Source organism: Lytechinus pictus, chromosome 1, assembly GCF_037042905.1.
Source record: "Lytechinus pictus isolate F3 Inbred chromosome 1, Lp3.0, whole genome shotgun sequence".
NCBI classification, from domain to species: Eukaryota; Metazoa; Echinodermata; class Echinoidea; order Temnopleuroida; family Toxopneustidae; genus Lytechinus; species Lytechinus pictus.
Window position 1 is genome coordinate 33,736,038 of NC_087245.1, and position 15,177 is coordinate 33,751,214.

Genomic DNA, 15,177 nt, shown 5'->3' on the forward strand with positions numbered 1-15,177 from the left:
TTGATAAGTATTTGGCACAAGAAAACCAACATGACAGTGTAGCCTTGAAAAATCAACTCCCGTTTCGTTTTTTTTTTGGAAAAAGATGAATGCAGGAAAGATCACGAGGACTAAGTCTAGATAGATGAACCCTTGGGTCAACACGGCCATGCAATTAGGATATATTTTGACATTTGTAGGGATACTATTAATAGTATCAACAGTGTTGATCATTTATTGCGTAGCAGACTGCCTGAGTTGTTGGAGTACGTTAAACCTGGTTTGCCCCTCACCGCTAGTTTAACACGATGAACGTTTTCATCTCAATTATCATCTTGAAGTATTTCTTTTGCAGGTTCTATACTTACGGTGATCTACCCCTTGAGCGCCATCTAGAGTTGATTGAACAGAAGGCATTGTCCCGCTTTGAACGTCTGCAGCCACATACAGAAGTACCGAATGAAACGAGATGGACTAGTCCAGTATGTAATTACTTTGAAGCCAATTACAGCTAATTTTAGACCTGGATCCCTTTTCATTAAGACTTGTCATAATAACAAATGCACAATTCCATTAACAAGTTCACTATCACCTAACTGGATCGAAGAATTTCAGTGGCTTTTATTAACTGTAATTGCAAATTTGGTATCATAACAAGTTTAATGAATAGGGCCAATGATGTAACGAAGCTCAGTGACATTTTTCCATAGTTTACAGAGGCAAATTGATTACCTGTCGCAGCAAACAATGATTTCATAAGAAATTCTTTAAAATCATGGTCAATTGACACCATTTCCAGAGCTTGCCAACTAATGCTGATTTTCATTTTGCCTCCGACGAAGATTCTGCTAGGATCGAAAGCTTAGGCCCCTTTTGACTTTCTAATTTACTCCATTGGCTCTCGTTTATTAGATAAGCAGTTTTCAGCAGCTTCTTTTTGTCATTAATTAGTACTCAGAAATGAAATTCCATTAGTTCCTCTCATGAGCAGCTATTTACAAGCCCATGTACCAGACTCAATGGCCGGTATTCTCAAAAGAGGTTTCAATTGTGCCATGGTACAAAACCATGGACTATGCAGAGTTTTTAACATAATTACGTTTATTTCATCACATACACAAAGTTAAATCCAATTAAATGCGCGCGTTTGGCAAAGTGCGCTTAAAGTGAAGCGTGTTAGTGAAACATATCTGCATAGTCCATGGTTTTGTACCATGTACAATCGAAACCTCTTTTGAGAATATGGGCCTTTATTTGTATGTTTATATACATGCCATTCCTTATAAACCAATATTGCTATAACAAATAATACATGTGTTTGGAATTTATTATCTAACATTAATGATATATTCATTCATTTTCCTTTCTGCTGACAAAGAAGTAATTATACAAATTGTCACAACTTAATAATATCTTGAACATTTACTGCTGATATGTGAATGTTGTGCCTTTTTAGAATTTCAATTCCCTGACATCATTTTACATATTGTCAATGTGGTACATGTATAATACTTTTCCTGTAAGTCATGGCTCAATCTAGTTTTTGTTTCACCTATTAAAAGAAAGTTTGGCAGAGACCTACATGTAAAGAAATCACTTTTCCTGTTGCTCTGTTGCAAGAATGTTGAATTGTTTGTTTAACTTGCTCTCATTTATTTATTTTTGCATCATTTACATGTATGTACACACTTGGTATAAATGGTCCTTGGATAATACTGTATGTGTGTTCATGAAGATGATGGGTTCAAAGGTCATGAAGGGGGTCAAAACATCAAATGATATGAGACCATGTGCACCAATAAAGATTGTGTTCAAGTTACTCTCATTTCTTGATTTATGCATCAATTGCATTCACACTTGATACAAATGATATTTTGGTAATACCACATGTGGATGATAGGGCCAGAGGTCATCTGAAGCTCAAAAGATCATATTGCAGGTTATTTTGATTGCAAAATCAGGCAAGACTTGTGGTTTGTGAACCACTTTGTTAAAGTTTTTGGTCAACTTGTATTCATTTTTTTATATCTGCATCAATTGTGTTCACACTTTGTACAAATGATTGTTTGGTAATACCATTTGTGTGTTCATGTGGGTCAGAGGTCATCTAGGGGTTAAAAGATAAGGCAAGAGTCACCACCTTGTTAACTTCTATGCATGTAGAGGTATGTACAGTACATATATTTGTTTTTTATCTACATGTATCTATCTATCTATGTATCTATCTATCTCTATATCTGTCTATCTATCTATCTGTCTGTCTGTCTCTCTCTCTCTCTCTCTCTCTGTATCTGTCTATCTATCTACCTATCTATCTAATTATATATCTATTTATCAATCTGTCTATCTCTTTTTCATCCTTTAGCGTGAACATACTGTGTACTGCCCGTCAGATCCCATGGCACCTGATCAAAATAAGCAGACCACTTTGACAGCAAGCTTCGTCATCAAAGAGTAAGCAAGAACTTTCCTTAATTTTTCTGGTATTTACTGTCATGTCTGCATGCTGAAATGATTTCAGTGGAGTGTGGTATTCAATTGTGTTTGGAGAAATTCACAGATGAAAGTAAAGGCCACCGCACACTTTACAACTCTACAGGTCTACAACAGAGTGAAGAGAAATGTGACGTCACAGCTCTTGTCGGCTTGAGAGTCACAGACCAGTCAGAGACAAATTGTAAGGATTCGACATGTCAGATCCTTACAACTGGATTGCAAGCTCAGTCCAACTTCCAGCCAATCAGACATGCAGAGTTACACTTAAATACTGATGCATACATGTACATGATATGGAACGCGCATACGCAATAGACCCTCTAAATTTCCATATCTTTTGGATAATCACAACTATCACTCATATTATGTCAAACCAGTAAAAAAAACAGTGGAAACTGATGTAAAATCAGCGCCAATTATCAATAATTTATCGCCAAGTACCTCGTTCGAAAACCTTGACATCGCATCCTTAGGTTCTATGTGTGCAATAACTGCAATTTTGCCGATGCAACCCCCCCCCCAAAAGTGGCTAAAATTTCACATTTTGCGAAAAACCATGAAATGGCCATCTATTTTCCATATTACCTTGAAATTGTTTTGATTTTTAATAGTTGGAAACTACCGAAAAATGAAGAACATTCAGCTCTTTCTTGACTCTAATGTATGATGATGTTACACTCGTTAAATTTTTATTTTATTGTGGTCCCACATGTAGACTTTCATGGTGTTGACCAAGTGTAAAATGATCAAAACGGTCAAACGATCAACAATCGTTTTCTGTTAATGTTGCAACACCATGAAAAAAAACATGAAAGTCTACATGTGGGACTACAAATTTTAGTACAACATGTAGAGTGCAACATCATAAAATGATGAAGAAAAGACAAGAGAGAGGTGAATATTCTTAATTTTCTTGAAGGTTTCCAACTAATAAAAAAAAAATTCAAGGAAATATGGAAAATAAATGACCATTTCATGGATTTTAATAAAGATGCAAAATGTAAAATTTTAGCCACTCCACTTCTGATGATTTTTTTTTTTTTTTTACATCATAAAACAATTTTTTTCAGAGTTAATAAAGAGCTGAATATTTTTCACTGGCTAAGTTCTTTATAGTTTCCAACTAAATGAAAACAATTCTAAGGAAATACATGTATGGCAAACAGATAACCATTTCGTGGATTTAAAGATGCAAAATATGAAATTTTAACAACTTTTGGTGAAGGTTTTTTTTAAACCTTAAACACCCATAAAATAGCAAAACATTTTTCAAAATAAAATGTAATGACTCGGGCCTACGTTGCTGAAAATATCCTTTTTAATGTGTGTTCTTTTATACGGTACACGATTCTCAATTGTTGTTATTTTGTATGACCTTTAAAAATAAGAGTAGTGCCATCATAATGAAAAATTATAGAACAAATTGGGCAAGCAGTCTTTTTTTCTATCCGGCAAGCAAAGTGCATACGTGAGTCACCGACAGCAGTGTTGTCGGATTGCAAGGTGTGCGGAGTCAATGCTTATGACTACATGTACCTTGCGATTCATCTCCATTCACTCAGTCGCAGACCAGTCGTAGACCAGTTGGGTCGTAAGGTGTGCGGTGGCCTTAAGACATCTTTGTAGTCGTCAGATGAATAGTAATAGATTAGATTATTTCTGTATAGATGTCTTGTAGTATTGTTACTAGCGAGTGTTCGCAATCACAACAGGAACAGATTCCACAACATAGTCTATTGAAAATGCCTGTCAAATCAGAACGAACAGCGTAGTTGAACATTGGTGAACTTTGGATAGCAGATCCTACTAAGATTTGAGGCGGACAAAAATTTGTCAAAAATATGCTGTATGAACAGAGTTCAGGGTCCCGTAACACAACGGTTAGCGATTAATCGTACGCTTAATTTTCTCGATTGATTGTGTATTGTATTCAATGGAATCAATGGTAGAAAGGTGTTTCTACGATCATTGCTAAGCTTTGTGTTGCGGGCTTCAGGACAACTCTGTTGTTTTGTTTCACTTATTTTTGACAAAGGCTGCTTTGTCTCGAAGTTTTGATCACTATATTTGTTTGATAGGTGTTGAATCAAAGCAATAAGTATTTTTTTTTTTCATTATCCTCCACTCTATACATTGTAGCAGTCACCTTCCTACATAATAAGTAGTAACAATACTGATCCCCAAGGTTGTGTGTATAGATCCAGCCATGTTTTGTGTTCCACTTGGGTGTTTACTAGACTATAGACAGGTTTCACTGTCGTTAAGAAAAGATGATAAATAAAACCAGTTATCAAAAGAAACTAGTATAGGTATAAAAACACCATGTTCATTTGTTATTTGTTATTTTCAGAACACATGAGAAACAAGATTTACTATCCAGTGACATCTAATTATGCAAAATAGGAAGCAATGATGACAAAATGATTCACAACAATAAAGATTTTGAAACACACATGCCCATATTATGTACTCAGGTTTGAACTGATAAAACTCTGGTCTAAAATTGTGATTTAACTTTGGAGAGTAAGATGTGTCACAAATCTGCACATTGCAGCTCAATTTATCAGCTCATTTTATACTCAAATCCTTTATAACTCTCTGGATATAATAATTGAAATAGGTTTTGCAAGTAAACATAGTAAACATAAGGTACAATGCAAACTATTTCTTGACATCTTTAGCTTCCTTTAATTTTAGCACTGAGTTATTATTATTTGTTTGGCGTCACCTGTGCTTGGGAGGCGAAAAGCAATTCACTATGACCCGCACGTCTCTCCTCCCGATATAACTAATTGGGGGCATGCAGGTGGACTACTACACTGGGGTTTCCCCTATTCCTATATGAATGGTGCAGTGGGTCCTTAACGTGCAAATGTGGTGACTCTCCTCTACACGGGACCTCCATTTAACATCCTAACCGAGGTACAGAGTGTTTTCCTCTGTAACGTAGCCTGCATCTATGGAACAGGGGAGAGACGTTTACACACAACTTGGGCTTCAGTCATCCGCCCGGGGTGGACTTGAACCCACGGCCTTTGGTTCGACAGGCAGGCGCTTTACCGACTGAGCCAACTGTGCTCTCTAGACCATGGTCTAGGTTAAACCAGACTGCAGAATGAGGAGCCACTTTGACTTTACTTTTCAGCTTGTATGGAAACTTTAAACACCTGAACTCGACCAAGAATGTACATACAGTATGTACTTTGAAAAATAACAAAAACTTGAGTAGTTCTACATTCCTGGCCAGTGGTTGCTTGGCCCCTTTCTGGGCGTTATGGGTAGTACTGTTACAATACTTGAGAACATCATCTGTGTTCGATGCAGTGTAACATGTTTCTTTTCTGCTCCCCTTGCCAGTGTGAGCGATCAATGAGCTGAGTGTCTCTGTACTGATTTGAGTACCTCTCCTTCCATTCTAAACACTCTCACAATCTGCATTGCTATGGAAAGTTACCATTATAGCTGTCATGTCTGTAGAAAGCAGTTGATACTTCTTTTGTCCAGATGTTGGATCTATTATCTGACTAATGTGATGTCATTTCTGGTTGATCCTAATGTCTTCGTTTTGCTGTTTCTCTCTGTCAATTTGAAAGAGATTGAACTCTGATTGTAGCTCATCCGTTGCTTCTTTCTCTACCACACTGAAGTGTTTGGCAAAAAATTCTACGGACTCAAATCCAATATTCATCCTGTCTTTGATGTTTAAGACCTTTGCATGAATTAGAGAACATCATTTTTCATAGGGTAGTGTTCCATTGTGTAAGCTGTAGAACTGTTGATGTAAATGCTTTTCACACTCTTGAAAAACTCATCTGTATTCATCCCTTTCTTGTGATTATTCAGGAATGTGCGACATTCATAGCCAATTTGAATGTCCCGATCATCTTTGTGATATGCAGTATCGTTCAAGTTCAGCTTTGTGACATCCCCATGTAGAGCTTTTTCACCAGGCCTGATGAATTTGCAAAATTTAAATTCAGGATAATTCACAATTGAGGCTTTGACATACACATATACAAAGTAATCTAAAGGTATTTTAGATATGTTACAATCTTATAGCTTTCATTTAATAACCAGCCTTCATCACTATATGCTTAGATTCTCTCAAAGTTTATTTCTTGAGCATTGAAGAGTTTCCTGTGAATTAACAAATCAAATTCTATAATGATAATAATGACCCTGGAGTCACACTTTTGCACAAACATGTGGCATTTCACTGCCAGTTGTAAATCTTTATCCTAAATCAGAAACTTGCAATATTCAAAATAAAAACCTACACATAAGAAAGATATGATAACAAATGATTTAAATGAACACTGGACTTCACAATTATGAAAGCGTGCAAATAAATGGTGATAGAATAAAAACTGAAATTTTTAAATTGAATTTGAAATTGTGCAAAAATAATCAATAAAAATTATACACAAACAAAAAATTGAAATGGTGAACTTGCTTGGATAGGGTTTTCAGAAAACTATCACAGCTTTCAAGAACAAAGCAGAATGTTGGTAGTCTGGGTTACTTAATTGCTGATTAATTAAGTACAACTTCTGTTGTGATATTGAGGTATTTTTAGCCCTTGACGGTTGACTAGTAGACACGTTCTTGAACAAGGTAGATGCAGATGACACTTTGCTTGTAACTGCCATCTTCTGTTTCTTGTTTGGACAAACTTCCTCAGATCCTTGTTGCCTATCTTTTGTATCTAGTGGCACTTTTACTTTCGAAGAACTCCAGCAGTACATCCCTATTGTCCAGTAACCGGCACACTACTTTGTGGAGTGATTGCCACCTAAGTTGTGAAAAAACCATACATATATAATTAATACTCAAAAAATTATCTGTCAGAGCAAAAAATAATTTCACCTTGTTTATAATATAACTTATTTTTTCTTCATAATATTATTATTGTTTATTTAGCACTGTCATCATAATATGTTTTAATATCATGGGGCCCATTGCATGTAAGTTACTATATATTATGGTAACTTTGCAATCCAATGGTAACTTCCATGAAATTCTTGGTTTTGATTGGCTGTCGATCATCATTACCATGGTAGTTCCCATTGGATGGCAAAGTTACCATATTAAAATGAACTTTAATGCAACAGGTCCCTGGACAGAATAAAATCAAGTAGAGTATTTTTGAATGAATATTTACACATTCTAACAAATTCATTAACCAAAACCAGTCTGAGTTACCTTTTTTCCTAAAAAAAGTCTCCCCATCCCGCACATATGGACATACAAATGAATGTATGGCTACATTAATTTGACAATGCCGCTGCCACAGTTGTCAAAATGGCGCCTGAAGTCTTGCTCTGCTAGAATAATAACAATGATATGCAACATTTATACACCCCTTATTACATTAATGTTTCTAACCGCTGCATGGTATTACCCCAGGTTTAGCACGGCTACCCTGATCGGGCGCATTGAGCATTTACTTCCTACCAGGTACCCATTTAGTACACCTGAATGGAGAGTGGCAAATGTAGATAAATGCCTTGCCAAAGGACACGAGTGCTGTGGTGGGATTTGAAACCCGGACCTCGTGGTACAAAGTCCGAAGACTTATGGTGCTATGCACACAAAACAAAACTGCTGTAGGAAATAATTGATCTACAAAATTTTGCAATTGGGCTGTAAATCAAGTGTAAATTTGTAATAAAATACTTGTCACACCTTTTTGTGCAATTATACACAAACACAACCTATTGAAGGCCTCCATGTCAGTTCTGACACTGTCGAGTCATTCATCGGAAAATTGATTCAAAGTGCAAGGGAAATAGTTCTTGGATTCAAATTAAAAGTGCAATGCAATGTCAAAACCAGCATCTGTCTACTAAATGGAAAAAAGAAAGAAACTTACCCTAATAAAACTTTGTCCATGATCCCTGCTCGATGATGTGTGGAGTCTCATACAATGGCAGTAGGCCTACAGACTAAATTGGCAAGTCACACAGTCTCTCAAATCAGTCCATTTAAAGATGATCTAGAATCCAACTAGATTTATTTTTCTATCGAAAATCCATAGCCACATGTTTGCAATCAAACACATAAAAATTGGAAATGTGATAAATGAACATGGAATCTGCTTCAATATTTGTTGAAACCTCACAGCAGATAGTTTGCGCCCAGTATCTTTTCAAAACCATTCTGTACATCATGACCAGTGTACAATGTACACACTCCAAACCAGCCCAGCCCAGCCCAGCCCTTATATTATGAGAGAGACCACTCTATACACCCAGCTAGCCAATAGACCCCAATGGGAAACGTGTGCGAGATACAATTTTCAAGACGTACGACACATATATATGTGCACTATATCCTGAATACATACATACATGTAGCAGTGAGGTATTAAAACTAAATGTGTTTGAGTACTAAAATATGATTTCCACTCTCCAATGTTAAAAATTATATTGCTATGATTTATTCCACTTTTTAATTCATAAATCATAAAAAAATGCCCCAAAATACAATTTTTTCGAATGGGTTTGCAGGTATGTGGTGGTGACGAGGACCATGATGATGATGTTACATATTTATTATATCATTTATTTTTTCTTGAGTAATTTGTAATAACCAGAATCACATATTTTTGCCTTTCATATGGTTGTTCTTAATATGCTTTATATCATAATGATGATATATAGATCTGATTAATGTGTGTTGATAGTGCTTTATGTTTGAAAATATCTCTCATCTGCGGACTGTTATGTCATTCCCTTCCAGTGTTACTGATGCAGAGGAATTAGTGTTTGGTCAGATTCTTGGCTCCCTCCTGGTAGATGGTCCAACGGCGCCCTTCTATCACTCTCTTATAGGATCTAGTATTGGATCTGATTATGCTCCCTGTATTGGGTAAGTCACCATGGTCAGCATTCTTAACACTTCCAAGAAAAGAAGAGATAAAAGCTTATTGTATATATGTAAAGTCATCTGTAAATTATATTTTCAGTCTGTTTTGCTGAAGTCAATATTAGTCTTGTCAAAGTAAATGGGACAGTTGGAATCAAAATGAAAAAAAAAAACATACAGAACATAACCACCACCACCAAAAACAGTGGAGAGTAATGGGTAGTTGGTGTTATTGCCATATTTGTGAAGTTTGAACAGAAAAAAAACGTGACTCGGGAATAATCACCGCAAACTTGTTTTGAATGAAACCCAGTTAAGATTCATCGTGTGCAATATGAATTTACCCCGTTCTCATCTTCATTCCTTAACTGCTGTGAGTGTTCTAATTACATGTACATGTGAAACTGGTTTCCACATTTTTAAAACTGGTTTAAGAAAGTAGATGAGAATGAGGTCTACATATATGTTGCATAATTCAGCAGTTGCGCTTTGGTGTCAAATCATTCAAATACCATAATTCTAATCTACAAAGGTTTTTTTTTTTTTTTTTTTTTTTTTTACTGTGGTTTGAAATGCATACATTAGATATGCATAATGTAGCCCATTGTTAACCCTTTGCGTGCGGACCCGCGAATCCCGTTACCTCTCCCTGCGGCGGAGCCGTTTTGGTACATTGCTGGTATTTGGATCTGTGGCGGTATTTTCCCAATCAATTGCTAATTGCGCCAAACTGATGTATTTTCAGGATTTTTAGTAAATGTAAAGATGAAAGATCAGACATTTTTCTTTCTAGAAATACAGGTTTCGCTTCTCAAATCAACAGAATAGTTAAGAAATTTATGAGGAAAAAGTCGTGTTATTTTGTAAAATCTTCGCTTTTCCCCCAAGTCAATAGGCGCTGTGTACAAAAATGCGTAAGGGCAATCAGCACGCGCGGACAGGTCGGGTTCGATCGATACCGCTTTGTTGTCTGCTCTAGTGCTTTTTTTCATTGCCTATTGTCCTGCTACTCATGAATTGTCTCTTTACCTCCTTGTAGAGAGATCATTTGCAAAGTGTATAATTACAACGATAATCCGTTTTGGGTGAAATCACAGCATACCAAATAACTTTATTTTCCAGAATGAATAAAAAAGCGCGAATTTTCCCTTGCAAGTGCGATGATGATGATTTAACACCGCGCAACGAAAGTCCGAAACTATTTTGTGATTTTTGGGGGGCCTTCAAGACGGTGGCCTCAACGTTTCACTAAATATCGTCTTTGGTATCTTTTCATAAATTATGGTTTGTATTTTTAAAAAAAAATTGTTCCTGAAGATTACATACCAGTATTCGATATGTTTTCCGTTGCAATTTCAAAGAGTGAGGGTGTAAATAAGTTTCAAATTATATAGTGGGTCTGAAATCATACCTCCCAACGCTCTCCTCGTCTCGCTCTACGTTTCATTTTTCTTTATCTTCTTTTTCCCTCCAAAATAACCATGCTACCGACTACTGTTCGTCACAATGAGAGAAAGTAAATTATTTCCATCAAATGAAATTGTAACATCTAAATTAAAAGTGTTTTATTATGTTCCTCCATTTTATTCATTTTTTTAACCGTTCTGGGTTTTTTCAGTCGAAAACAAAATTAATAAATAAATCATGAAAGATTTGTATCCCGTTTTGTCTCTTTCTTTTTAATCGTTCAATTAAAACAGAACAGGGGTGTTGGAGTCGGTAGGAGGCGGCAGTATACACCCCCCCCCCTTCAGGAAACGTATACAAAAAGGCGAAGTATTTCTTTTTTGATAAAGTGCTGTCATGCTCAAGAAGAAAACGTTCTTGCCATTTCTTAAGCGCCTGCATGTTTTGTCAATAAACAAGTAGACATTTACATTGTTTAAATGTTACTGTCGTAATATGAAAAGCAGTATTCCTAAGAGCTTTTTGTACTGCTAAATACGAAAAGCAGTAGGTCATCCTGACGAAATCACTAATCTTCATTTTATTCAGGGCGTTGGCTATTTGTTCCCTGCTCTTTTTATAAGGGATTTGTTTGAGCGTCCGCCATTACTTTCTTTTGTTTGGGGAGTGCCGAGATCAAGAACTACAAGGACGTTTTCATTTTCGAAAGAGTAGAGGATAAACGGTGTTCTAAATTGCTTTATTCTCTGTTTATTTCCTTTGAAATATAAAGAAGACAAAAATAATAGCAATAAGATGAGAGAATGAAAGAACGTGGGGGGGGGGGGTTTCAAAGTGCACCAGGGGCACTGGAAAGCTACTGAAATCATTTTATGTGACTGGCGGATGTTTTTTTTTTTTTTTTTTTTTGGGGGGGGGGGGGTTATTGCGCATTTGTCAATATAAAGTGTAGGCTACATGTATTGAAAAACGGTACCAAGGCATTTTTTTTTTCGTTTTTCCTTTCCCTGGTTTCTAACCTGTAACAGAATGTATTATCTACCGCTTTCATTCCCTTTCCTATATCTAAAGTATTTCTATATCCCCTCCCGTCTACACCTTTTTTCCTCTTAGTTCTTCTCATTTATATGTATCGTCTTCCTTCTCCCCGATTTGGATTACGAGGTATATACCCGCCCCATCCCCCTCTATCCATTCTCTCTGATTTATTTCTTCTCGGTACCTGTCATTTTACATTACTTCTAACCCCCCCCCCTCTCTCTCTCTCTCTTTCTCTCTCTTCATCGGAAATTGTTCCGAGAATATGCCTCCATTTTGCCAACTTGTATTGATCGGAGATTGTTGCATTTGTGAGCCTCTCATCCTATTGCATCGTGGCCATCATGTCGAAAATTTAGGGGAGGGGGGGGGGGGGTTTCTCCCAGATTCTCAAAAAAGTCCCAAAAAACCTTTTAAAACTACTATTGTAACTGTCATTTCACAATAAATTCTATATCATCTTCCATTTTCAATAACGTGGGTAGATATCTATCGCAAAAGAAAATGCACGACTAATCTATTTTTTGTGAACTTGGGGCTTAGGGATATGGCAAGACAGAGGCCTCCATCTTTCACTAAAAGTCATTTTTAAAAAGATTTTTTCGTAAATTATATGTCTCATTTAATTTGATTTGCCACGCAGCTATTGTAATAGTAAAATAATTTTCTTTCTGAAGTTTGCTCACCAGTATTCGATTTGTAATATCCTGAAATTATTTCAAAGTTACACGAGTAAGAGTGACTAAAATTGTAAGTCTGAAATCATACCTCCCGACTCTCTCCTTGTCACTTTCTACGTTTCTTTCTTTATCTTACTTTTCCCTCAAAAAGAGCCATGCTAGCAACTACTAAAAGTAAGAGAAATAATTTTTTCTTGAATAAATTATAACATCTGCAATTAAAAGTGTTTTTTATTTGTTCTTTCGTTTTGTTCTATTTTTTATTTGTCTCCTTGATTTCACAACCAAAAACACATGCAGTAATCATGGTAATAAATAAATCATTAAAACAAATCATAATAGTAATAGTATGCAGCGCTTAGAAACATTTGTATTAAGCGCTATATAAATGTTGCATATTATTATTATTATAATAGAATTCATTTTTGCCTCTATCGTTGTAATCGTTCAATCTAATAGTACAGAAGCGGCGGAGTTGGTACGAAGTTTCAATCCTCACCCCTTCAGCAACATGTACAAAAAATCCGAAGTCTATATAAATTTGTAATTTTTCTTTTGGCCGGTCTACTCCCTCCAACTATCCGCTCAACCCCTCCATTATCAAAAACGCTCAGCGGCCCCTGTTTTTTTTATGTAAGAAATCATATATTTTGGTTTTGATGCTAACCAGGGTAAGTGACCCAAATGTTTGTTTGCAGTAACGGGAACAAAAACGGGTGGGTCGGATTTTTTTTTCTAAATGAATCTATTCTACCACGCTTTTCGCCGGTTAAAAAAAAAAGAAATTGGAAGAAAAAAAACAGAAAATCGGAGAGAGGAGACAAACAAGTAATATTAGAGTGCAGGTCAGAACATTTCTATCTGGAGGGGGAAGGGGTATGTCAAAGAAGAATAATAATAAAAAGTCACCAGTTTGACAAGGGTCTGAGGACCGAGTTGCGACAAACAAACGTTGTGGGATTTTTTTTAGTAATCTATAACCAAAAATAAAGTCATGTTGTTATTCGTTTAAGTGGATATTCATGGATTTTAGCAAAGCGCACTTGTCTATTAACCCTTTTATCTCTGTCTCTCATTCTCTCTCGTTCTCCGTGACATCTGAACATTTTTTTTCTATAATTTCCCAAAATGGTTCTTCTTTCATCCTTTATATGCATCATAACCAAGGGGAAGCGCTTTGAATCACTGACGGATGTCATAAGCACCTACGTGTTGTTGGTAAATGAGACAAAGTTTGTTGCTTTTAGTTCCGGTATGTTAATCGAAATAAAATAAAAAGTATTCATAAAAGCTTTTTGTATTGCTAAGTGCGAAAAGCATTCAATAAGTCATCCTCTCGATAAACACTAATCTTCCTTTTGTTCGGGGTGTTGACCATCTGTATCCTGCTCTTTTCGGAAGAATTTGTTCGAGTGGCCGCCCTGACATTCTTTTGTTCGGGTAGTGCGGATATCATGAAAAACATGGACGTTTCCCTTTTGAAAAGAGCATAAGATGAATGGTGCGCTAAACTGCTTCCTTTTCTCTTTTTTTTTACAGAATAGTAGACAAAAATAATGAGAAGAAGAGAGATGATTATATTATGGGGAGTGAAAAAGTTCAAAAGTGCACCGAGATCAGCTCAAAGTACTAAGACATTACTCTCGTACAAGCTTTTTTGTTTTTCTGAAAATACAATCGATCGATGAAACCGAGGAGATATCATTCTAGAGTGAAATCTCCTTGATGAAACAAATAATAAGACGAAAATGGTGAATAAACGCGTAGCTTATTACGTGACGTTCTTGCAGAAAAGATGTTAGTGTACGATGTGGATCAAATCACGTGATCCGAACAAATCACGTGATCAGGCCTTTTGCGCGCGCGTACGTGCTCGTCACCAAATTTATTTGTCCCCGTCTGAATCCAACGAAAAAATCGAGTAAAGTTGAAATGATTTCCTATTTTCGGGATTTTTCCCCACGTAGCTGTATATTTTTTTCAGTTTATTATCGAAATAGGTTTATAAAGGAAATAGTGGCAGAGGTTTTAGTACATTACAATTACGAAAAAGCTAAAAAACTTCTTCGAATTAGACCAAAAAAATCTCGGCTTCTGTAGAAGCCCGTCGTAGCTAAGTGAACGACTCGCTGGGCTTCTGTGGAAGCCCGTCGCACGCAAAGGGTTAAACAAAGAATGAATAGTAAATGCCCAATTTTTTTATAGGGTGCTCAATTTATACGGGCTCCACCGCTGTGTGTCTACTACATTATGATACACCCTAACCAGGCCAGGCTTTGTTGGGTGTTGGCCGTGGGGGGGGGGGGTTGAATCAACCCCCCCCCCCCCATGAGATCACGTGCCCTGCTCTCATGAATGCCGTGAAAATTGGTATGATGATAGTGTGGGATGTAATGTACATGTACAAGGCTGTATGGATACATGTAATTTTCCCAAAATATCTTGATATTAATTAATTATGCTAATTTATGCTTAAATCATACTTTTTTCTCTAATTCGCTATAAAAAAACTCATAGAATGCTCATTTTTGTCTCACCTGCATAGCAGAGTGAGACTATAGGCGCCGCTTTTCCGACGGCGACGGCGGCGGCGGCATCAACACCAAATCTTAACCTGAGGTTAAGTTTTTGAAATGACAGCATAACTTAGAAAGTATATGGACCTAGTTCATGAAACTTGGCCATAAGGTAATCAAGTATTACTGAACAT

At 36.4% G+C, this 15,177-nt stretch overlaps 1 protein-coding gene across 3 annotated transcripts in view; it reads left to right on the plus strand.

Moving 5' to 3' along the window:
• LOC129266156 (presequence protease, mitochondrial-like) overlaps positions 1-15,177 on the plus strand; it is a 53,593-nt gene that overhangs the window by 17,289 nt on the left and 21,127 nt on the right. For all 3 annotated transcript variants that reach the window (XR_010293872.1, XM_064100869.1, XM_064100880.1), the window contains exons 8-10: positions 335-461; positions 2,345-2,433; positions 9,217-9,345. Coding sequence is in view for 2 of the 3 variants with exons in the window: in XM_064100869.1 (XP_063956939.1) it covers positions 335-461; positions 2,345-2,433; positions 9,217-9,345 (345 nt within the window). In the remaining variant the exon portion in view is untranslated. The remainder of the gene's footprint in view (positions 1-334; positions 462-2,344; positions 2,434-9,216; positions 9,346-15,177) is intronic.